The sequence below is a fragment of the Hemisphaericaspora subhashii genome (genome assembly GCF_019202705.1).
Source record: "Hemisphaericaspora subhashii strain CBS 10753 chromosome Unknown scaffold22, whole genome shotgun sequence".
Lineage (NCBI taxonomy): Eukaryota > Fungi > Ascomycota > Pichiomycetes > Serinales > Debaryomycetaceae > Hemisphaericaspora > Hemisphaericaspora subhashii.
In genome coordinates this window covers 1-25,528 of record NW_026057345.1, presented here as the reverse complement: position 1 = coordinate 25,528, position 25,528 = coordinate 1, and the positions used below count along the sequence as shown (strand labels likewise).

The window sequence follows — 25,528 nt, the reverse complement described above, 5'->3', positions numbered from 1 at the left end:
TCATGAGATACGTCTTTTTATTGAAAGATGATTGAAAGATGAATGGGAGGGGGGGGTTTCAAGTAACATCTGTGAATGGTTTGTTCCAGATAAATACAAATGATTTTTCCCAATTGAGAATGACAATTATGCGGCTTGAATGGGACAGATTATTTTTTAGTTTACTTTTTGGTGCCTGTGGAATAGAAAAAGGAAATGCACTAAAAAAATTAAATTAGTCAACAATACACGACCATACATTAAGAATAGAATTTAATAGAAATAAAAGTATAAATAATGGGTTTATATGCAGTACCCAACAACATATCCACAAAATTACTTTTTTTTTTTTTTATTTCTTTTTTAAGCTTTTTTTTTTAATCTTTTTTCATATTTTTATATTAAATTTTTTAATCTTTTTTCATATTTTTATATTAAAAACACAAATTCAAATTTACAACAAAAATTTAATTTACATTTTTTTCTTTTCATTTTGGATTGTTCATTCTTACACTACTATTACTATTACTATTAGTATTACTGACTATATCTAAAAGCATAACCAGCTGAGTAACCAACAACATTCAAAAACTGCAAACCACTAATTAGTAAAAACAAACAAAGTAGCAACACGTAATCACCAAAAGAAAAAACAAAAAAAATATAAATTAACAACACACCAGTAGCAACCCCCACCTCCCCCCCTCATTACTAGTCCTTCCTTTATTTATATATCCATAACATACAATAATACTTAATATATTATCTAAGCAACATGTCAGGCTCAATATACATATGTATTAAACAATTCAACGCGCGATTAGGTGATGAATTAAGTTTAAAAGTTGGTGATAAGATTGAAGTTTTATCTGATGATTCTGAATATAATGATGGTTGGTATATGGGTAAAAACTTATTAACCAATCAAGTTGGTTTATATCCAAATACTTTCACACAATTATTATCTAGTCCAGAAGATGAAGACGGTAATGGATTATTGTTGCGTGCACGTTCAAGAAGAATAATATCACCAAACAAAATTGCTGAAAGTGTAACTAGATTAAGTATTGATGAAGATGGATTTCCTCATACTAAATATGGTATGCATTCTGAAATTGATAAAGCAATTAAAGAATTAGAAGATAATTCTTCCCTTGGTGATAGGAATAACAACAATCATCCAAATGGAACTATTTCATCCAATGATTCCTCAATATCCTTAACTGATGATTTGAACCCATTACACGCTCATGATTGGGATCCAAGACAAGTTTGTTCTTATTTCGCTTTGGTATTAGGTATGAATATGAATATTGCAAAACAATTTTTAAAACATAAAATTACTGGTGAAATCTTATTTGAATTAGATTTAACTCATTTGAAAGAATTAGATATAGATTCATTTGGTACTAGATTCGAAATTTATAAAGAAATTGAAAAATTAAAAGAAATGAATTCAAGAAATAAACATAAAGATTCAAGAAGAACATCCTTATCAACAAATTCAACCGGTCCAAATATGCATATGCATAGTCTTAATCATAATAATATCAATTCTTTAATTAATTCACCACCAACGGAAGAATCTTCCAAGCATGATATGGATATTGCAAGTTCAAAACTATTACCTTCAGCAATAATTTCATCCACACCTCCTTTGGATTCTCCTGATTCGATTTCACCTACTCGCCATGCACCTCCACCAATTGATACCCAAAACCTCCATAAATATCAATCAATGGATGAATTATCTCGTCCGTTGTTTTCTCCAGGAAATCGCGATTCTTTCTTATCTCCAAGAAAAGCACCTGCCCCTCCTCCAAATTCAGGTTCTGCTACTTCCAGTCCAATATCTAAACCATTATTTAAATTTGAAGCTAACATAAATGGAGTTTCAAGTGATAGTGAAATATTGGAACCACCTAATGGTGCCCTGTATATGACTAGAACTAATGCTTCTGCAGCCAGTGGACTTAGGCCAGCCTCGTCAGTATATGATTTATCAGAAACATCAAGCACCAAGAAATCAAATGGTAGTAACGGTACACAACAACACAGGAGAACTGGAAGTAGTACTCAACATAAGAGACATTCGTCGTTATTTTCATTTTTATCTGGAACTAATAATGAACCTACAACCGCAACCAGTACATTTGCGAATGGAAGTTCTAAATTCCCTAGCCCGGATAAATTTATCCCTGATGAATTGGATAATTTCCCAGTAGATATAGATGATGCAGTACTTTCACCAATGAAGAAGAAGGCTCCTCCTCCTCCTTCCCAATCTGCAGGAGAGATATCTCCATTACAACCTCCTCAATCAACCGCAATCAGTTCCAAACGGGATGTATCAAATGCTTCTTCAACCATCACCGAAGACTCGATCGCCTTGTCTACCATCTCCTTACCTCCATTATTACCACATGCAGTCACCACTCCACAGCAACAATCTCAATCCAAATTAAAATTCTTCCGTTCTCCACTGACCCAAAATTTCCGAAATTTGACAGGATCCAAAAAACTGAAAACTTCGGCATTTCAAGAAGGTATCCGAACAATTACTCCTGATGAAGCTATTAAAGCGGCAAACTTTTCCGGATGGATGTCAAAGAGAAGTAATAATAATTTAACTTGGCGTTCACGATATTTCACATTACATGGAACCAGATTATCCTATTTCACAAGTTTGAAAGATAAGAAAGAACGAGGATTAATTGATATCACCGCCCATAAAGTCGTACCTATTGATCCTGATCAAAAAACCAGTGGTGGAGATAAATATGCTGCCATATATGCTAGTTCGACCTTGGCTGGAAGTTATTGTTTTAAATTAGTTCCACCTGCACCAGGCTTCAAAAAGGGATTAACATTCACCCAACCCAAGACGCATTATTTCGCGGTGGAAACTGCTGAAGAAATGAGAGGATGGATTAAGGCATTAATGACAGCGACTATAGATATTGATGATACCGTTCCCGTTGTGTCTAGTTGTTCGACTCCGACTGTTAGTTTGGCAAAGGCGCAGGAATTATTGGCGAAGGCTAGAGAGGAAAGTATGTTGAAAGATCAAGAATTACGAGAGAAAGGATATTTACGTGATCATTATACCTCCAACAATGGACCAACTCAACTGAATCAACAAAATGATAGTGATGAAGAAAAGGATGATTTAAGTGAACTTAAAGGATTATCATCACCTACTACTCCAAATGTTGCAGCTAGTCAAGGTTTCAATAGTCCATACTTGTTAGCTAGTGGGATGATGTCACCACGTTCTAGTGGTCCTAGTCCTACAACTACGCCTACTAATGGATATTTCCCCGAGTTTTCAAGCAATGGCAGTACTGCTGGGGATAGAGTTACATCAGTGGCTAGCACTATAAAGACCAATGGTAGTGGTGGAACAACGAAGAAGAGTGAGAAATTCTTGGCTTATTCAAGTGATGCCAATGGCGGATATAGTTTCGCCGTCCAACAAAAGAAGTAATCGGGGTTTCCCTTTTTGAAAGTATTATTTAATGGATAATATGAGAGAGAGAGAGAGAGACACTTTTTTGATTCTTTAAGATATCACTGTTTTATATTTGGGGTTATTCTTTTCTTTATTGGCTTTGGTATAGGTGTTTGCTTTTTAATTTGATAAAATAGAAACCTATTAGAGTAAGATTGGTTCTTGTGTATTTTTTTTATATTTGTGTATTAGTTGTGTTAATAAAAGTTTAATTTTAATGAAGTGTGAAGCAGTGTATAGCTTTATAGCAGTTAAAACTCTCAGTTCTTTTAGTTTCAGAAAAGAGGTTTATATGAATCTACCTGGAAGAGTTTCGTTACATGCATTATAATGGTTTGTAAGGGATTGATATTTGCTAACCTTCTACACTGTGTACGGGAGGCACTATCCCGAATTGTAGCAATTTATTGATATGATCTTTATGTACAAGAGCAGATATTATCTGAACTAAGACGGAGGATTTTACTAGAAAAGCTGCGGCGATACATTATTTATTTTGAAAGTATTTCTTAGCCAGTAGGGAAACGGTGGTGCTACCATGGCACTAAATTCTCCCCCAAACTCTTTATGCCTTTGGTGAAGAAATAGAATGAAAGTCTGCAAACGCTTGTTTGGCTTGAGATGTTTAGTTTCATGTCTTTCAATTCCTGTTTGGGTGAGAGAAAGAGCTGACTTGAAGAGTTTCTTTTCTCGTTTGGATAATATAGGTGATGATGTGGAGTTTCTAAATCTAGTAGTTGGAACTTGCAAGAGCTCATGTGAGTAGTCTTGAGAGCTTTTCTTAAAGTATAAGAAACTCATCTCTTAGGTAAAAAATTTTAAATTGGCTATTTGAGCATTCGACCAGGAAAATCCGGTAAGATATTGATGGGGAGGGGTGTGTTCAAGTGTGTAAAATACTGATGGTTGCAAATTTACAAACAAATAAAACTAATTCTCAACCACCAATTTTATCATAACAAAGAAAAAAAATAAGTTAAACAAACTTTCTGACAACCCGAATCTTCATTTGTAAACAAATCCATCAACATAACCCCAATCCAATCCAATACCAAACAAATACTACTACCCTTGTACATACAGATATATATAGCAATAGCATAACTCACTATTAAAAGTTCTACCGGAATTGATATCCCCATGCTGTCCCATAATCATCATCACCACCACCTGACATCAGATTCTGGTATTCCTGAATCAGATCAAACAATAACAAATGAACCGACCACTAACACTGCCACTGCAACTGCTAGTGCTGCTACAACGACCAACAACAACAATGGTACTTCTCTACCAGATACAAACTATATGCAACAATATCTTCGATCTTGTATAATACATTCATTGGATACTTTTAATTATACAAATGCTGAATTTATAAGTGAACGATTGTTGGCTATTGATGGATCTAATTTAGATTCAATTTATTTATATTGCTTATCATTATTTCATCAACATAAATATAAATCATGTTATCATAAATTAATTCAATTGAATAATAATATCAACAATCATTTAGGATGTTGTTATATATTTGGAAAATGTTGTTTAAAATTGGATAAATGTAAAGAAGGGATTTATCAATTATTAAAAGTTGGATATATGTATAATGAATCAAAATTACAAGAATCATTTCATGAGAATGAAGGTTATGAAGATTATGACTATGAAAATGGACCCGAAGGGAATGGGAATCCATTTTATTTCATCCTGTCAAATCAGAAATTTCATTATGAATCAAATCGAAGTATATACCCTGATGCGTCACTGATATATCACCTATTGGGAGATCTATATCGAGGAATAAATGATTTAAAACATTCAGCATTGAATTATACACAAGCCTTAAAATTGAATCAATATGATTTTGAAGCATTACAACAATTATGTAAATCAGGAATCAATCTAAATATAAAAGCAATCTATAAATCTCAACCACCAGTGACACCAACTACAAGATTTGGAAGAAATGATAATGAGTTTGACAATCAAACCAGGACTCCTATTCATACACAATTGACAAATCCATTTGCCGATAAACGACAGTCTCAAACTCAGACAACCCCATCCATTCATACAGATGATTCTAGTGCTTTTGCTACACCTAGGATAAAACATCCATCGGTTCCAGATGCTCCCTTGAGAAAATCAAATTTAAATAACAATAATAATAGTAATGACTCGGTGATATTTACAAAACCAGCATTTCCAATATCGGATATTGTTACCGATAAGAAATTCAGACGCGGAGGAACGAGTAGTATAGCAACAGGGACTGGAACAAGTGGTAGTGGTAGTGAATATTCGAAAATCACCTCGAGGTTAATATTACAACCAGGCACAGGCACTGGAGCCAGTGGTTCTAGTTCAGGAACTGTAACTAATCCCATGGAGAAGACACCTGCTAAAAGACCAGTGCGAGCTAATTTGAAACGAAATAATTCATCAAGTTTAGAAGCAGGATTACAACAACAATCATATCCGAAAACGACGACGACAACAACAACAGCAACAATGACAACCCCATCATCTAACCATGTGATTAATAATTCTTCAATTTTCATAAATAAACAAATTGAAAAGAGTGATAAATATTTATTACGACTTTTTAGTATATTTGCCAAAGCATTCAAATCAATGATGAAATATGATTGTTATAAAGCTATTCGATTATTGGAATCGTTGGATGAATCACAACGAGAAACGCCATGGGTTTTAAGTAAATTAGGTCGATTACATTATGAAATCATCAATTATAAACAATCACAATATTATTTTAATAAATTACGAAAATTAGATCGAACAAGATTGGAAGATATGGAATATTATCTGACATTATTATGGCATTTAGAATCAAAAGTTGAATTAACGTTTTTGGCTAATGAATTATATGAAATTGATTGTAATTCAGCAATTACATGGTGTGTTGTTGGGAATTTATTTTCATTAATTCATGAACCTGATGATGCGATTAAATGTTTTAATAAATCGATTAAGCTTGATTCTAAATTCACATATGCATATACTTTGAAAGGACATGAATATTTTGGAAATGATAATTATGAAATGGCATTAGAGAATTTCAGAATTAGTTTATTATTAGATTCAAGACATTATAATGCGTTGTATGGGATTGGAATGATATATATCAATTTAGGTGATTATAATAAGGCCAATTATCATTTCCGTAAAGCAATTTCAATAAATCCAATTAATATTATCTTAATATGTTGTAATGGAATGGTTCTAGAAAAATTAGGTAAGAAATCATTGGCAATAAAACAATATGAATTAGCTAATAAATTACAACCATTAAATCCTTTGCCATTATTCAAGAAGGCACAGTTATTATTTTCAGAACAACAATATGAAGCAGCATTGAAATGTTTTGAAACTTTGAAAGATTTAGCACCTAATGAAGCTAGTGTACATTTCTTATTGGGACAATTGTATAATATTCAAGGAGATAAGTTTTTGGCAGTGAGGGAGTTTACAATTGCGTTGAATTTGGATCCAAAGGGGAATTATTTGATTAGAGAAGCAATGGAAAGTTTGAAGGAGAAGTAGAAAAAGGTGAGGGGGAGAGTGTATAGTTACTTAGGTTCTGTATATGGATAATGCATCAACAGTTTACTGTTTTGGAAGTGTGCAATGCATCTACTTTTATTGTTTTCGGATCTCGTAAGTGCGTTTGTTAACTAACGCAATTCTCCTTTAAAAAGAATCTCAATCTACACTGAAGAGTCATATTTATGATTGCAAGTAGAATTGTACTACTATAAAGAAGGGGTACCGTTGGTCATTGGTGATAGGTATCCAATTAACTTATTTATTAAACTAGGCTGCTTTAAAATAAGTTGTACTCACTTGCTTCTTTTGCCAATTTCTCTAGGAAGTAACTCTTCATGCCACAGAAGTGTGTGAAGGAAGTGTAGTTCTCAAGAGTAGCGGTTGCAAATTTACTTTCCAGTAAGAAATGTCGTTTTATAAGTAAGCAGTATTACGACATACTCGTTACGACATTTATACTTTTTTTATTTTTAGTAACAATTCTCTTCTCCCTTAAAATTTTAAGACAACAAAGAGACACCAACGAAATTCACAAGAACAATGCTTACAAATAAACATACATTACACAATCCGTCCATCTTCTTCCCTTTTCTGTTTAAATGGAATTCCGTGTCTTTGTTCTTTAATAGTTTATAAATTACGAGTTAAGTTGAGCCTCTTTCAGCTCTTTCAGCCCCCTGTTTGCGCTCCGTCATTTTTATAAACCATCTCTCTTCTTTCTTTTAAATGGAATTTTCCATACATCTCAATTTAAGTTAATCTCATAACCCTTTCTTCTTTTAAAGTTGGTGTCAAGAAAACAGCAACATACGAAATCTTAAATCTGAATCTTTTCTATTAATTATTAGATTTTATTAGATTTTAGACTCAATTGGGAAAAATTTTTCATAACAGAAAGTGTGAAGGGTAATTATTAATTGCAAAACGTAATCATCAAATTCAATTTTTTTATAAATTTTCAATCATCATTCACTTCACTTCACTTCAAGTTTACCACATATACAAGAATCTATCATTTTCGTATAATTATAAACAATCAAACTTCATTTCTCCATCAAAAACAATAACAAACAATTACTCCAATCCACGACTACCAATTGGCATTAACCACTACCCATTAGCGTTATTACACTACTCCCCCCCACAGACAAAAAAGAAGACAACGAATTCATAAACACACGATTTTTACCGGTTTACATTTTCTAAATAGACACATAGACTTAATCCATCCCCCCCCTCATTTACTACTACAAACATACAGTACTGAACACACTGGCATACCCCTACGATGTTGTTTGTAATATATTTAACGTGCTTCTTGCTACAGACAGTACATGCCATTAATCTTGGATGGAATGGACCTCATTATTATCAAATAGGAGAAAAGGTTGATCTTTTAGTCAATAAAATTGAATCTGATACAACTCAGTTACCATTTTCATATTATAATTTACCATTTGTATGTCCTCCGATGAATGGAGCAAAACCAGTTCATTTATCACTTGGAGAAATATTAAGAGGGGATAGAATATGGCAAAGTGGTTATGATTTACATTTTGGTATTGATGTTCCATGTAATAGATTATGTGATTTACGTGCCACTGAGAGACATATTAAAAAAGCAAGTCAATTGATTAAAAATGGTTATGTTGTTCATTGGTCTTTAGATGGATTACCGGGTGCAACTACTTTTGAATCATCTCATAGAAATAATAAATATTATGCCGCTGGCTTCCCCCTTGGATTCGTCAAGAATGATATTAGTTATATTTATAATCATGTAATGTTGGTTATAAGATATCATAGACAAAAAGAGAATAATAATCAATTTGCTATTGTTGGATTTGAAGTATATCCTAAATCAGTCATAAATGAAGAATGTCCTGGTTCTTCTAAAAATTATAAGAATTTCGCTCTTAAATATAAAACTGGTATTGATGGACAATTAAATAAACAAAAGACAATTATTCCATATACTTACTCGGTTTATTGGAGAGAAGATAATTCGATTGATTATGATTCAAGATGGGATTTATATTATGAAAATGAAAATAAACAAGCAAATGTCCATATTCATTGGTTATCTTTTATAAATTCAATTATATTGATCTTTTTAGGATCTTTGGTAGTTTTGGTTGTTTTGCTTAAAGTATTAAAGAATGATATCCAAAAGGATCCATCAACATCACCTTTACCCTTACATACTGATCATCATGATCATCCCGATTCCCCAACTTCCGCTAGCAATAGAAACTGGAAAGAATTAATCAATGAAATTGACAGAGTACCACATGCAGTCTTGATTTTAATCACATTAGTCTCAGGTGGGGTCCAAATGCTAATTGCTGTAGTTGGGGTTATCACTATCTTTGTATTAAACTCAATCGGATCTAAAAATACATTCTTCAATACTCATGAAGGATCATTTTTCACATTTTCAATATTTTGTTTCATTGGATCAGGATTTATTTCATCATATGGAGGAATAATCTTATATAAACTATTCAAAGGAGATGATTTAAATCAACCTTATGACATTAATAAAGCAATCATATTGTCATTTTTATTCAGTGCAACATTACCTTCCATATTATTTATTGTCATATTATTCCTAAATTTCTTCGTTTGGGCAAAAGACTCCCTGTCTGCTTTACCATTTGGGACAATCGTAGTATTATTACTATTATTCATCTTATTACAATGTCCATTAGGTATAATCGGTGGTCTTAACGGTAACAACCATAAATTCAACCTCAAAAAATCATCCCTCCTAAGTCCACCCATCGACCAACACGATCGAAAATTCCCATCGACATTATCACCACCATATACCCCACCAACCCTTCCCCACGCCAATCCTACCCATCCTGCGAATATAGCCTCAACCATAATCACCTATTTCCGCCGTGTTCTAATCTATGGTCTAGTCCCCTTTGGAATCGTTTATGTCGAACTTCTATTCATCTTCAATTCAGTCTGGCTCGAAAAAACAACATTTTATTACATGTATGGATTTCTCTTCGTCACCACGATTATGGAAATCATAATCATTGCCGAATCGGCCATCGTGGCGATCTATATCAATCTCCTGGTCTATAATGATCCTAATTGGCATTGGTTATCGTTCCAGGTGGGTACTAGTATTGGATGGTATATATATGCTTATTCGGTGTATTATTTCTTTACGGTTTTGAATGTGGGGGATTTTGTAAGTAGGTTGTTATATTTTTTTTATATGGCTTTGGCATGTTTTGTGATTGGGATAACGTGTGGAAGTGTGGGTGTATTGACGGGGTTGGGGTTTGTGAGAAGGATACATCGGGCAGTTGAAAAAGTTGATTAATTTAGATAATTTTGTGTAGTGTATTATATAGGGTATAACTAATAGAACACAATATTTATCGTTATTCTTTGGATCACCCAAATTGGATATGTAGGATCATTGGATACAGACGTTGTCTCTTGAACCGTCTGGTTCTTTCTGTCGATAGGCGTTGTCCGCAAGCAGATTATGTTGGAGACTCCAGGAGACATGGAAGAGAAATTTACAAGTTAGCTTATCATGACATGTTGTTTTATTGCAAAAGGATTAACCTCTTTTTGTTAAATATATAATTTAAAAAATGAAAAAGTACTACCAAACTATAAATAAACCTAATCTAATGAAGAAGCACCGGTAATAATATCGACTAATTCATTAGTAATGACAGCTTGTCTGGATCTGTTATACAAGATAGTATAAGAGTTGATCATATCCCCAGCATTCTTGGTAGCGTTATCCATAGCATTTCTTCTAGCAGAAACTTCGGAAGCATAACCTTCAGCCATAGCAGATAATAAATTGTTAGCCAAAGAGAATTCAGCAACGGTGGAAGCAGTATCTTCAGATTCCAAATCATATTTATTTAAACCTTGAGCTTTTTCAATTGCTTCAGCAGCAAAAACTCCGAATTTGGAAGGTTCAAAAGAAACACCAGAAACGAATTTATTGTACAAAATTTCAATATTTTCATATTTACCCAACTTGGCGATTTCATCAACCATTAAAGAAACTTCAGTAAAGTTTGGAGCTTCTTTACCAACACCATTGAAAGATAATTTCAATTTATCGGCATGAGTTCTTAATAATTGAAGCTTGACTTTATCACCAACAGTAACAATATCAACATTACGTTGTAATTCTTCAATTCTTCTTCTAGCAGATTTAGAAACTTGAGAATGAATAGAACCACATAAACCTTTGTCAGATGAAACAACAATTAATAAAGTCTTTTCACCTTCAGCAACTTCTGGTTCAGCATTGGCAATGAATTCAGAATCGGATTTGTTGAAAACACGAGAAGCTTGCATGGCTCTTTGAGCTCTGTTTAATCTGGTGGAAGCAACAACCTTCATGGTGTTGGTGATCTTTTCAATGTTCTTAATGGACTTAAGACGCATTTCAATTTCACGTAAAGTGGCATAGTTTCTAGAAAATTGGTTAGTACTCAGGGTCCTCTCTTCTTGGCTTGTAGACTATTTTTTTAAAGATTTCTTTGGTATGACGATTATATGAAATTCTCTGGGGATTCGGTGGTAGGGTATATGTGACGGGGCGTGACACAATTGGGTCGTTACTTCTCAACAATTCAATGTTTTCCCAACTATTCCAATGGTACATTGATTTCACATCCGTTGATTGAATTTCCTTTGTCAAAAAATCATAGTAGTTTTCTCTAGTCTAGAAACAATGGGGTCTAAAGGAGACATACCTTGCACCGGCAGTACGGGCAACTTGAGTGGCACCTAAACGAAACATCCTTTATATCTCTATAGAAGTACTTAATAAGCGGTAGATATATTATAGATATTTAAAGGATAGTTAATTTTTCAACATTCTCTTGGTTGGGTGTGAAAAAAATCTTTAGTCGTGTACTTTGATACAAAAGAAAAACCTCTACTATAAAAAAAGCACTTCTCGGATTTTGCTCAGAATTTTAGCGATTCTATTGGTGCAAAACAAAATGGTATTGAGTACACGACTTTCACGTGACTCAAGTATTTTTGAAATCAAACTAAGAGGTAGTAATCTATCTACACGTTTAACATGAGTTTAAACTAATAAATATGTATCAATAAAAGACTAAACTAGAAGGTAAATTACAAAATAATAAACATGGGAAAGGAAAAATAAACAAAAGAATATCCGTAAGTATGGGGGGGGGAAGATATTGGATAATGTATGATGAGATGATATTGAAGTAAATTTTGTTGATATGTGGTGTTGAGTATCATCCCTTCAATGATGCACGGCCCCTATCAAATAGCATGAGCTTTCTCATTACTTCTATATATGGCTTGATTGTTTTTCGTAAAAAATGTGCAATGATAATAATAATGATGTGTGTATATCTCTTTCTCCATTTACTTGGAAGGATCATTTCTTTGATAAAACAAATAACCTTTATTTTGATGGGTGTCGAGCATCTTCATATATTTCATAACTAATGAACGACAGTTTCTATGAGCATCATCTTGATGATAATCTTTACATTTAACCAATGCATCATGAGTATAACGTAATGCGTGTGTTCTGATATAATGTTCTCTCAACATGGCCCTTCTGGCTTTATCCACTAATGCAAAATCGGTATAGTCGATATCATCAAATGAAACTAATTCTGATCTCTTGTGGTTTTCATAATTATCCAAACTGGCTATAGATGTTGTTGATAGTTAGTAACTCGACCATTTCTTATCGAAAATTCATGCAATTTGATTAAAACCCTTAAACCAATTCAATTGGATTCATTGTATTTTCATTATTGATGTCTAATTACATACGCATCTTTATTTGTTTATATTTTATTGCAACCTTTTGAAATGCTCTATAAGCTTTAAGTCTCTGACTCTCTCCCTTCTCACTTATTAAAACATGAAATCTTATTGGGAGAAAAATTCAAAATTTTTCAAAACTGAGCTTTTGACAGAAAGTACACGACCGTTTTGATTTTAATCACGTGATTAGTAGGAAGTGGAATATCGAAATTATTTTATTATCTATATGCATCCAAGTCAATTTGATATTTTACCGGTTTGGGTTGGTAATTAGAGTCTACTCTCATAAGTAGGGGATTTAGTTATGAACTTGGGAAGAGTTTTTGGAGATTTTCATTTCGATGAATTTTTTGGTATTTTGGCTGCCGAAATTTGTTTTGTCAAGTTTTTTTGCAACCAAATTATGAAGTTTTCACTTTCAAACAATTCGTGGTTAATTTGTGTTCTTTCATCGGATAGTTTTACTTTAGGGTTGAATCTCATAGAGGCTAGCTTGGAAACAAAACGACACAGAAGCAACCAACTTTTCTTCCATCTTTTTTTTGGAATGCAATGATACCAATTGCTTTGTTGCTAACCTCGGTCATTAGAAGTGAAGGAGGTCAGGTATAAGCAATCAAAAACTGCACATTCCACAAATAGTTGGGATACAAGAATTACAAGCTACATTATACCTTGGCATAGAATTGGTCTAGTTCAGAATACAATTGTCCATTCTTCTTAAAGACTTGTCGGTACAACTTTGATAACTATTAGGTTACCCGGATACTCCCCCCAGTTTCCTGCACATAGATATTTCGGAACAAGTGTGAAAAACATACACACTTCCGCTTCAATTGAATCTTAAAAACATTCCCACAGCGATTTTAAACTGATTATATAATTAACGAATTGGTTTATACGTCAACCTATTGAACTGATATCAACCATGTCAGATAAAGAACAATTGAATCCAGTATCAATTGATACGGAAAAGACAGAAGTATTTAGGTTCAACGTTAGTATAATTTCCTATTTACATTCAATCTTTGCCCTTTCATCATTTTTAGCTGCATTAGCAGTTGGATCTTATTTACATTATTATAAAATTGTCCAGAATGCGTCTTATGGATATCCTGATGAATGGTTCCCTAGTGTATCTGCCACAATTGGTGATAGATATCCTGAAAGATCAGTATTTCAAATTATAATTGCTTTAACTGCCGGTCCAAGATTTTTGTTATTATTATTTGATTTTATTGTTTTATTTAGATCGAAATCATATTTACCTTATATTACTTTAATTTCTGGTGTTTTAAGAACATTCATGGCTGGAGGTTGGATGTATATCACATCCACTGATGATCATGATGCTCATGATGTCTTTATGATTGCATATATGGTCTTAACTATTCCTTGGACAGTTGGTATGACTTTATTATCGCCAAGAAATACATTTCAAAGAAAAGCAAGATTTTATAGTGCAGTTGCATTTTTTGGAACAATTGGACCCTTGATTTATTGGTTTATTCAACATAAAGTTCATGTTAGACCAGGTGCGTATTCAATCTATGCTTATTTTGAATGGGGGTTAATCTTTTTGGATATTCTTTTTGATTCTTGGTCCGCAATTGATTTTTCAAAATTGGATATCATTGTTAGTGGTCATGGAATTGAATTGATTCCTGGGCAAAAAAAAAAGCCTATTGAAATTTCATCAACAACTAAAACCACTGTTATCGATACAGAAGAAGAAGATTTATTTACAAATTTTGAAGGTATTTGTAATGTAATGAATTCATTTATTTATTGGTCAGTAGTAACTTCTTTATTTTTATGTGTTTGGTATTTCCCATTATGGCATATGGGACTTTCCGGTTATGAAGCCGTGATTATTTCCATGTTTTTATCTCCATTATTTACAATTATTCCATATTTTAGAAACTTATTAGCTAAATATCCATCATTTACAAGAATTTCAACTGTTATTTTCGGAATTGGGGCATATAAAGTCCATGATCCAGAACAAAGATTATTAACAATAACTATTGGAACATCATTTGCTGTGTTATCATTAGTGGTTGAATTTTGGGCATTATCAAATAATAATCAACCTAAGAAATTACATTCTTATATTATTTCAATTATGGTTGGATTATTAACAACTTCTATATTTAAATATTTGTGTTATTCAAATAATCCAATTTGGCCAATTATGCATAAAGAAAATGGAGGATATAATAACTTGGGTATCTTTTTAGGATTGGTGCTAGCAACTTTCACACCATCCGTATTTAAACAAGAGCCTCCCAAGATCTCATCATCGAAAGAAAAGAAAGATGTCAAACAACAACAACAACCGGAAAAACAAACCACTATCAAAAAGATTAGTGGATCTATGTTTTTGGCCGGATTAGGATTTGGGGGATATTATTTCTCCATCACTTCCTTCTTGACCGATTCTGGTACTTTAGCAACTTGGACATGGGAAGGATATCCAATCAGGGGTCCAACTCCCGTCACGGGGGCATTATTCCATTTCGGTGCATTTATCATTGCATTAATCGTCATTCTCAAAAAACATCCAAGTGCGTTCAGCGGATTAAGTTATAACATTGTTGTTGGTGGAGGTAGTGCATTATTAATGTATCAATTGAAAGGATGGGCTGGATATGCCGGGGCAGTGGTTTATACATTTTGGTTAGTTTCCGTTGGACCTATTATTTGGCAATCTATGGCGGGTTACAATCCTGCTATTTCTTTCTTTTGGGGATTTTTGGTGAATATTGTACTTTCATTAGCTAGTGTTTGGATCGTTGCTTATGCGTTTGTGCCTGGTGGACCATTACTTCGTGAAAGAACTGATATCATATTGGGAACTTCATTTGGATGTATTTTATTAGGAGTGGTGAATTATAATTTAAGAAACAAGTCCACATCTGACACATTCATAAAAGTCAATTATTTCAGTTGTAAAGCATTAAAACAATTTTGTATTTTGTTAACCATCTTATCCGCGTTAACAATCACAATCTTTATCAAAAGATATCCAACCGAACCATACCAACCCTATAATGAAGAATCCAAATCCTTCAATGCCGGGATTTGGTGTGTCCATTTCGGTCTCGACAATGACATGTGGTCTTCCGAAACCAGAATGAAAACCTTAATCGAAGAAGCCGAATTAGATATAGTTGGATTATTAGAAACCGATACTCAACGATTAATCGGTGGGAATCGAGATTTTACCCAAACAATAGCAGAAGAATTAGGAATGTATGCCGATTATGGCCCGGGTCCAAATAAACATACTTGGGGAGCCGCATTATTATCCAAATTCCCAATTATTGAATCTACTCATCATTTATTACCATCACCGGTGGGAGAATTAGCCCCTGCGATTCATGCGACTTTGGATATATTTGGAGAATTAGTGGATGTGGTTGTTTTCCATTCGGGACAAGAGGAAGATATTGAGGATCGGAGATTACAGAGTTTGGGAGTGCAGGAAATCATGGGGAATTCGACCCGTCCATTGGTGTTGTTGAGTTATTTGGTGACTGAACCTTTGAAGGGGAATTATAATACTTATGTCAGTGAAAAATCAAGAATGTATGATATTGATAATACTGATTGGGATAGATGGTGTGAATATATTTTATTTAGAGAATTGAAAAAGGTTGCCTATGCTAGGATTTCAAGATCAACTATTACTGATACTGAGTTACAGGTTGCAAAATTTAAATTATTAACTGAAGAAGAAAAGAATGATGAGGATAAAGGATTTTATTATGGGAATAATTTTGTTGATGAGAATGAAATTCCTGAAAATTTAAGAATGCCACAATTGTTTAGAGGTGATGGGGTTAGGGGTCATAGATATCATGTATTTGATGAACCTAGATATTTTGCCCAAGAGAAATCACAAGTGAGATAAGAGATGTCTGGAATCTTGTCATGAATGTTGTTTTTAATTATGTATCATAGATGAAATAAACTTAGCTAAAAAGTTTTCAATGTAAACGATATGATTATTTTAAATGCAAGCTTACTTTTTGCTCTTTTTTTTTGTGGAAGAATGCTTATTGCAACAATGCTTGTTCTTCGAGATTTGCAACAGGCTGTTGTTCCTGCTGTTCTGGTTGTTGTTGTTGTTCCTGTTGATGTTCTTGTTCTTGTTGTTGTCTTAATTCATATAATCTCACCTTCTTCCTAATTCTCTTTAATTGCCATTTAATAGGCACTAAAGGCAACACCCCAACTCTTTCTTCATATAATTTAATTTCCAACCAAACAATAACCAACGCCCAATAGGCACAATATGTAAACACACTTCCATAAGTCGCCGAATTAGTCCAACCAAAAATCGCATTCAAAACCATCCACCACCCATCAGTTAAACCATTACAACAATTCACATGCCATATACTAGTGGCAACATCATAAGAACCCGGACCACTTCCAGTTTCACTCACATCCAATCCACCACATTTTCTGACATATGCTTCCAATTCCAAAAACCAAACACCACGAGACATTAATCCTGCACTTACGATATAAAGAAAACAAGTCAGGAAGATTAAGAAGTATTGAAGTGAAAGTTTGTTACCTCCTTTATAGAGAGTATACCCTATAATCGTACCGAATGAAATACCACAGATGATGGATAATGGGATAGAGGATAATGGTTGGGACATACCTATTCCTCCTATGAATACGACTGCTTCGAGTCCTTCCCTTAAGGTTGTGACTAAGGGGAGGATAGCGAGGAAGTATTTCTTGGTAAATCTTTGTTTATGTTTCAATTTGCCAGATAATGCCGATGATGATGAATTTGATGGAGATGGGGATGATGAAGAATTTGGGATAGGTACAGCTGAAGTTGAAGATCCTGTTAATGGAACAGTTTCGATATCATTGGATTCAGCACTTGATCTAGTTCCACCATAGTTTGCGATTAAATCATCTTCATCTTCTAATTCACCTTGACCAAATTTCGCAATTTCTTCTTCTGCTTCATTATTTTGATCATCTAAATCTATATCGTTTTTATAAGCATCACCTAATTTAATCCACCATTTAAGTTTCATAACTTTATTAATTCTTAATAAACCAATACCCATAATTGTGATTATAATACTTGATAAGATTGAAAATACCCCTTCCCATACTCTTTCAGTATATGACCAAAAATCTTTCCCGATGATATAAAAACAAAATATAAAGATTAATCCAATAATAAAACAAATGACTAATCCAAGAATTGCTCCAATCCATACTTGAAGTCTAAGTTTCCTTTGTACCTTTTCTAGATGTTCTATATGGTGTTGTGAAAGTTGTGGTTGTTGTGGTTGTGTTGAATCAATTGATTCTTCATGTTTATGAGATCTTTGATTTATAAATGAAAGTAATACCGAAATAATAATGGCAGTTTCTAAAGTTTCTCTTAAAATAATAAAGAAGATTTGAATTGAGAAATAATTCTCAAATCCTTCAATCATTGTTACCTTATACTTGTTGCTTATTCTTATATATATATAGAAGTCTATTAGGTTAACTATTTGATTTGTAATAATTTTATTATTCAGAAACAAAGAAACAAAGAATTATAATTTAAATGGGCTTTGAATATTTTTTTTTCTGTCTCTCTTTTATTTTCAGAGAATTCGCTAACAAATATTCTTACTACTAATTACTATTAATGTAACCGCTGTAAATTTAAGAAATCTATAAATAAATAAAATCTCATATGTAAAAATAAGCAAAATTTTGATTTAATCAAATGAGGTAAACAACTGCACGACAAGAGGAAGATGGTTAACCATATGAAACAAACAAGAGAAGAAGAGGAAAGGTGGGGGACATTAAGGGGAACCACAGATGTAAGTTGTATATTGACAAATACTTGGCAGCTTACTAGACAGTACATATCTACTTACATTACTACAATTTATTAACCAACCCAAGAAGTTAACCATATATCAAACTCTATTTAACACTTATGTAAGATATATAAACACACATACACATCTCTATACTTACTCTCTCTCTCTTTTATGAAGAATTAACAATTAATTAAACTCTCTTAATTAGCAATTAAACCACACATCTCTCTCTCTCTAATCCAAGGTGTTACAGAAAGAAGCATCCCTAGAATGGGAAGGAGCTATCTATTGCTTTCTTGCAAGTGGGAAATCAATGATTGCATATAAACAAGTAATATATTCATCATCTTTAGTATAAGCTTTTGCATTAACAATATATCTACCAGGTGGAACTTCTTCAGGAATCTCAACCACTTTACTAATCACTTGTTTCCCATCTTTAATTGGACAAGTAACATCAATCTTTTCAATCTCTTCACATAAATCAAATGTTTGATGAATTAATCTAATAAAACCATATCTTACATCAATATCAACATATGCTCCAGGTTCAATAGTCTTGGCGACATTTCCAACAGCTACAAATGTAAGATTTGCTCCTGCTTGTGGTGGATTTGGTGTTAATTTGATTTCTGTTAATGTTAATAATTGATCTTCAGTTACATCACAAATTTCAATTGGTGAATCACCTGGAACTGGTTTAGTATTTGGTGGTTGATTAGGTAATGTGAATATAACTTGATCAGAAGACAGATATTGTGATTGTGATGGTTTCTTATTGAAGAAATCAACTACTTTGTTGACATATGATGGATTGAATACGGATAATCCGTGAATAGTAGTTGATGATGCAAGGGTTAATAAGGTTAATTGTTTAAATGAAACCATTTCTAATTAACTTCTTTCTTTTCTTATTTTCTATTAGAGATTAATAACGGGCGTGTGTGGTATGAAATTAAAAATGCAATCTGATAGTAATAAGCAAAACTTAGAAATGAAAGTAAGTCGTAAAGTAAATCAAATGTTGAAAGTTGACAGTTTAAATTTGACAGGCAAAAAGAATGGAATTACGAGAATGGCAAACGAGCATGATAACAAATGTCGTACATTCCAATTCAACTTAATTTGTGGCGTCTCTCCGCCTTTACCTAGCAACACGACATTAATTCCACAATGCGACATTCGGCAAATTGCTATAGGAACAACCAAACTCCTTTGAATTCAACCAATTAGCATCTGACTTGTGATGAGGCATTGTCGTAGAGTATACACGACTAACAATTTTGAGTAACCAAAGAAATAATAATTAAATGGCTAAGACCTCCAAGAGAATTATTGTCTTTTTATGAACCTTGCGATATCAGCTAAACCACTCTACTAAGTCCCCATCTTTGGCTGCAAATTATGAAACTATAAAAATAAAAATTATAAATGTCTATTAAATCCATATCTATAAATCTATATGAGACTTTTTGTTAAAAACCTATACAATAGTAAAACTAATTCATACCAATCAATTATTAACCAGAAATAATCAAATTCGCAGTCATACTATCAAACCGTTCTCTAATCAATTTACTTTCAATTCTCAATAATTCACAAATAATTTCCTGTCCACTACTACCACATTTCTTCATCTCCGATTCCAACTTCTCTTTTGATAATTTCCAAACAACTGAATCATTAACTGTGGTATATATACATTGTCTAGAACTATCTCCTGGAATATTATTATTATTATCACTTACAAGATTCCCAAATGCAACAAGGGGTAATATACTACTATGTAATTCCCGACCTTCATTTTCAAACTTTATAACCGATCTAATTAATCCTGATTCAACAATGAAAAATTGTGGTTGGGTATTATTACTTTCATAAAATGTGATATTGGCCGGGATACTCTCTTTAACGAAACATGGAGCTAATTTCTTCCAAAATTCAACTGGTTTATCTGAAAGTCCTTGGAATGTGACCATTATTAATGGTAATGGTTGGACCTTGAAGCTGGAATTATCGGGTTGATGATATTGTTTATGGATCTTTTGTTCGTCGGAAATAGTTCTTGTTGCTGCTTGTAAAACTTTTGTTGTCCTGGGAGTTCCTAGATCATATTTTGATAACGAAGGGGATTGAAACATAGATGTAGAAGATTCTTTTGGGACAGCACGAGCTGAGATTATTGAATATGGATGATTATTTGGGTGATGGGATTTTTGTTGTTTCTTGATTGATTTATATGTTTTTAAGAATGTATTTTCACACCATTCCAATGCATGATTTAAAGAATTAAATAATTCAATCTTATCATTATTATTGTCATTATCAAATAATCCAGCATCTCTTAATCCTTTAATAATCTCTCCATCTTCAGCTACCGAAGAAATAATCAACAATGTATTAAACTCCTTTGTCAACTTCAAAATCCTTCTAAACCCTTCAGCAGCTGAAAAATCCAATGATTGAACTCCCTTCATATCCACAATCAAAAACTTAATCGGATTCAAATTAAACCTTTCATGTTCAAATTTATTCCTAATAACATCCTCAACCCCACCAATCGACCCAAAGAAAATCGTTCCTTGTAACTTAATAATACAAATCTGATCACCCACATCCTTCAAAAATTCCTGTTGTTTAGGATGTCTCAACACCGTCGATCTAGCAACACTCCCAGAATAAACCCCATGCACAACGGGAGTCCTCCCCGCTTCAACCACAAACGACAAACAAGCCAATAAAATCCCAATAAAGATCCCAACCACAAAATCAAATGCTCCCATAGTTACAACAATAATTATAATCGTCATATATTCAATCCGTTTCAATCTGCCCCAAGTATCATACACTGCTTCTTTTAATAATTCATAACCCAATAAATAAATCAAGGCACCAACGACACAAACAGGGATATATCCAATAATCAGAGGTCCAATCATCATAACCCCCGCCGTGGCTATTGCCAACATCACCCCAGCAAATCTAGCATCGGCACCAGCACGAATAAATAATACAGAATTGGTATATACCAAATAATTCTGAATACTACCAACTAATCCACTCAAGAAATTTGAATATCCATGAGCCATTAATTCTCGATCAACATCGACTTGATCCATTCCGACCGTGACTGCTAATGCGGGGACGTTGATGGGGACATGAAGGATTCCGAAGAAGGTTAATGCAAGCATGGTGGGGAATTGAGCGAGGATGGCCCACCAATTGACGAGATTGAATTTATATAATGTATAGAAATGATACCATGGTTCATTATCTTCCACGGCGGGGAAGATCCAGCCGGAATGACGGAGTTGGGGGAGGGACCAATTGGGGATGAGGGCGACGATGAGGTGGAAGATTATGAAAACGGCTATGAAATATAATGGGACGATAAGGGAGTTATGATATTTATGTTGGATAAGGATTAGGATTATGGCAAGGAATAATGGAATGGTCCATTGTAATAAGGTTTCATAATTGAAGAATAAATATTTGAAAATTTCCCAATTATATTCTAATCCACCTTCTAATCTTGATGATACTTCTATACCTGTAACCACCAAGAAATATCCCACCCCTCCAATACACCCGACTAAAATATGTCTAGGGAAAAATCCAACCAATACCCCTAATTTACATTTCCCAAGCAAGAAGAATACCAATCCGGTGACAATTGAAGATACGGCATATGTGGTTATAGTAGTTGCGATAATAGCATCTTGAGAATCCAGCTTCATTTGTGATGCAATAGCTAATGCCATAGTATGAAAAAACGGAGTAACTTCAATCATTTCCGATCCAATACCTGATTTAAATGCCGATCCACCAAGGGAATAAATTAATTGGGAAACAATACATGAGATATAAAACATCGATAATCCACTTGGTCCTAATGAAGAAAATATCGCATCACCAATAGGGAACATAATCATCCCATATGATAATCCATCTAAAATGTTGAGTAAAGTACCTAAAAATACCGCTGGGAGATATGTGAAAGGTTGAATGATTACTTGATGCAAAATACTTGGTTTTGGGTGTTGCTTTTCAGTTGGAGTGGTAATGGTATTGTGATTCCTTGGTGGTTTTCTAATAGATCCTGATTCGAGATCTGTAAATGATGAAACTGAAGAAGAACGATCATGATCTTCAACATATGATTTTTGTGGGGTTTGTATTAATGGAGTTGTTATTGAGTCAACTAGTTGTAAATCTAAAATGGGACTACCATATGAGTCATTAAAACTTTCAACATCTCTCTGACGTTGCTGCTGTTGCTGCTGGGACTCTTCATCGCTATCACTACTGACAACACCTATATTTGCCAAACTCACAGTTTGTTCATGTACGTCAACTCCTGCATTAACAGAAGGTGAACTCATATTACAACTGAATGATCCTCTATGAGCCATACCAATATAACTTCTACCTCCAAATTCAAAAGGTGGTTGATTATAATTATTATTATTATTAAGACTATTGAATGATTCTGATATGGAGAATTTTCTAAAGCCAGAAGAAGAAGAAGGAGGTAAAGGTGAAGGTGAAGCGTACTGTGGAGTTAGCAAGCCTCCTTGTTGTCTCTCCTGTTCTTCTTCCTCTTCTTCTTCTCCTATTGCTTCTGTCAGTATATGTGTAAGTGAAGATGATGCATTGTCGCCTGATAATTGTGGCTTTAGTTGCTGTTGTGGTTGTTGCTGCTGAGTATGAAGACTCATTGGTTGCTGCCGAATATCACGTGGTGACAGAGACAGCTGTAGTCTACTAGTACTATTACTAGTATTATCAGGTATATTATTACTCATGGTGCTCTCTATTCCTTGTGATAATAAGCTAAATAAGTTGTGAAAAAAACCAAGAGAAATATCGTAAAAATTCTTTTTCACTTTTTTTAATTAATTAAGGAGAGAGTGGCTCATAAGAGATTAATTAATCTAATAAAATAATAAACTCACACAATAAATAAAATTTGTTAGGTGAGACCTAATCATCTCTCTTAATAAATTTAATTTCTGTTGGATACAAAAATCCCAAAACGGAAGTAATCACCGAGCAATTTAAATTGATAAGAAAATTTGAATTAAATTAGTGCGGCGTACTGATTGTTCTTTATCTTGTCAAATGTTTGTTTTAATTAATTTACAATTATTAGGGTAACAATCAATTAATTAGAAATTATTAGGGTAACAATCAATTAATTGTTTATTAAATACAAAATACGATAATTAATTTAACTCTGGTTATTACTTACTTAGTTAACCAATGAAAACTCATAATTCTTTCTAGAAGATCTAAATGAGTTTTAATTCTCGCAATTTTTCTTTAATTAATTAATTAAACTTTTTTTAGATTTGGATTCTGATTGATCAATGAACAATCCTTCATTTTGGTTAGTACATAGCGAGCAAGCATCTCGTTCAGCTTAGGTGATTGCAAAAATAAACTATCTGAATTTAGTACAGTGTTGGCCAATCTTTTTACGTATTTAAATTCTAACTTCTATATATGGCAACACTTACTCCTTACTACCATTTTCTGTTATTTAACAGAGCTACCATCTGTAATTTTAATTGCGAAAACTTGCAACCTCTTGGCTTTGATAAGAAATCCAGCATATTTCCTCGAGATATAAGGACCCCGCCATATAGAAATTCTCAAATGTGTGGTATAGTTCTTTGTGTGCACCTTGCCGTTGAAACGTAGACAAGTAGCAGAGCTAATATGTCTTCGTCACATTTCATAAAAGCTATCTACAAGAGCTGTCATAAAATAGTCAATTCTCTAAATATGTATTGAAAATAAATTAAAATAATTATTTCTAAAACTATACAAAAAACACTCTATATATAAATCAAATATAACAAATCTATTACAAAACCAAAGGAATGAATGAAATAAGAATATAAAACCCAGCAAAATAACGAGCAGCACCACCTGTATGTGGTTCTATTGTGGGTGAAACTTTGTCAACTGAACTTGAAGTGGCGGGTGAGTCATTCGAAGGGGCGACCAGTTGCAGTCCATCCGGGGTTGAGCTATCATCTCTAATATTAATACCTCTTTTCTGGGGCCCTTCAAAAACTATTATACCTCCTGGTCCTCCTGTTCCTCCCGTACCACCTTGACCTCCACCACCACCTTGACCTCCAGTTCCACATGTTCCAACCCCACCACCTCCACCTGCCCCACCATTTCCAACTAATAATCCATCGCCGTTACCACCGGTTCCTCCAGTACCACCAGTAGCTGTAGTGCAACCAGTACCACCGCCGGCACCAGCAGTTCCTCCCCCTCCACCAGCTCCTCCCATTCCAGTAGATTGAGTCATTATAGTTGTTTGTGTGAAACCACCAGCACCTCCGCCACCACCATTACCACCCAATCCACCTGTCCCTGTTGGAGTAGGACCACCAATACCACCACCAGTACTGCTTGCTGTAGTTGTTGTTGGGGTTGATCCACCGGAGCCACCAAAAACAATGCTTGGACCATTAGGAGGAGTTAAACCAAGAACCCTACTAGTAATTCTTGTTGTAGTTGTTGTTGTTGGGCTATCTTGACTGATACTGCTGCTAGACATGGTTTGGGATGTGCTAATGGAAGTAAATACACTAGAAGTACTGCTTGTTGAAGTTCCTTGACTAGAACTGCTACTGTTGATGATACTAGACATGGAGTGGGATGTGCTAATGGAAGTAAATACACTAGAAGTACTGCTTGTTGATGTTGTTCTTGTTGAACTTCCTTGACTGGTACTGCTACTGTGGATGATACTAGACATGGATTG

At 33.8% G+C, this 25,528-nt stretch overlaps 10 protein-coding genes across 10 annotated transcripts; 4 read left to right on the top strand and 6 right to left on the bottom strand. All coding sequences in view use genetic code 12, as the record gives it.

The window, feature by feature from the left end:
- Nucleotides 1-754: 754 nt before the first annotated feature.
- Nucleotides 755-3,466, top strand: BOI2 (Boi2p; the record flags this gene model as incomplete). The annotated part of the gene is made up of 1 exon (XM_049408165.1): nt 755-3,466. The coding sequence occupies one exon, from the start codon at nt 755-757 to the stop codon at nt 3,464-3,466; it is 2,712 nt and encodes a 903-aa protein (XP_049262451.1).
- Nucleotides 3,467-4,630: 1,164 nt separating this feature from the next.
- CDC27 (anaphase promoting complex subunit) lies at nt 4,631-7,057 on the top strand (the record flags this gene model as incomplete). The annotated part of the gene is made up of 1 exon (XM_049408164.1): nt 4,631-7,057. The coding sequence occupies one exon, from the start codon at nt 4,631-4,633 to the stop codon at nt 7,055-7,057; it is 2,427 nt and encodes an 808-aa protein (XP_049262450.1).
- Nucleotides 7,058-8,348: 1,291 nt separating this feature from the next.
- J8A68_004226 (uncharacterized protein) lies at nt 8,349-10,403 on the top strand (the record flags this gene model as incomplete). Its single annotated transcript, XM_049408163.1, has 1 exon — nt 8,349-10,403. One exon carries the CDS (start codon nt 8,349-8,351, stop codon nt 10,401-10,403), a length of 2,055 nt encoding a protein of 684 aa, XP_049262449.1.
- Nucleotides 10,404-10,714: 311 nt separating this feature from the next.
- On the bottom strand, nt 10,715-11,858 carry ATP3 (F1F0 ATP synthase subunit gamma; the record flags this gene model as incomplete). Its single annotated transcript, XM_049408162.1, has 2 exons — nt 10,715-11,528; nt 11,812-11,858. The coding sequence occupies 2 exons, from the start codon at nt 11,856-11,858 to the stop codon at nt 10,715-10,717; spliced, it is 861 nt and encodes a 286-aa protein (XP_049262448.1).
- A 605-nt stretch (nt 11,859-12,463) lies between these two features.
- On the bottom strand, nt 12,464-12,887 carry J8A68_004224 (uncharacterized protein; the record flags this gene model as incomplete). The annotated part of the gene is made up of 2 exons (XM_049408160.1): nt 12,464-12,756; nt 12,884-12,887. The coding sequence occupies 2 exons, from the start codon at nt 12,885-12,887 to the stop codon at nt 12,464-12,466; spliced, it is 297 nt and encodes a 98-aa protein (XP_049262447.1).
- Nucleotides 12,888-13,805: 918 nt separating this feature from the next.
- On the top strand, nt 13,806-16,793 carry CWH43 (Cwh43p; the record flags this gene model as incomplete). The annotated part of the gene is made up of 1 exon (XM_049408159.1): nt 13,806-16,793. The coding sequence occupies one exon, from the start codon at nt 13,806-13,808 to the stop codon at nt 16,791-16,793; it is 2,988 nt and encodes a 995-aa protein (XP_049262446.1).
- A 145-nt stretch (nt 16,794-16,938) lies between these two features.
- FTH2 (Fth2p) lies at nt 16,939-18,357 on the bottom strand (the record flags this gene model as incomplete). The annotated part of the gene is made up of 1 exon (XM_049408158.1): nt 16,939-18,357. One exon carries the CDS (start codon nt 18,355-18,357, stop codon nt 16,939-16,941), a length of 1,419 nt encoding a protein of 472 aa, XP_049262445.1.
- Nucleotides 18,358-19,026: 669 nt separating this feature from the next.
- On the bottom strand, nt 19,027-19,629 carry J8A68_004221 (sterol transporter; the record flags this gene model as incomplete). The annotated part of the gene is made up of 1 exon (XM_049408157.1): nt 19,027-19,629. The coding sequence occupies one exon, from the start codon at nt 19,627-19,629 to the stop codon at nt 19,027-19,029; it is 603 nt and encodes a 200-aa protein (XP_049262444.1).
- A 632-nt stretch (nt 19,630-20,261) lies between these two features.
- On the bottom strand, nt 20,262-23,546 carry J8A68_004220 (uncharacterized protein; the record flags this gene model as incomplete). The annotated part of the gene is made up of 1 exon (XM_049408156.1): nt 20,262-23,546. One exon carries the CDS (start codon nt 23,544-23,546, stop codon nt 20,262-20,264), a length of 3,285 nt encoding a protein of 1,094 aa, XP_049262443.1.
- A 1,064-nt stretch (nt 23,547-24,610) lies between these two features.
- Nucleotides 24,611-25,414, bottom strand: J8A68_004219 (uncharacterized protein; the record flags this gene model as incomplete). The annotated part of the gene is made up of 1 exon (XM_049408155.1): nt 24,611-25,414. The coding sequence occupies one exon, from the start codon at nt 25,412-25,414 to the stop codon at nt 24,611-24,613; it is 804 nt and encodes a 267-aa protein (XP_049262442.1).
- Nucleotides 25,415-25,528: the final 114 nt, after the last annotated feature.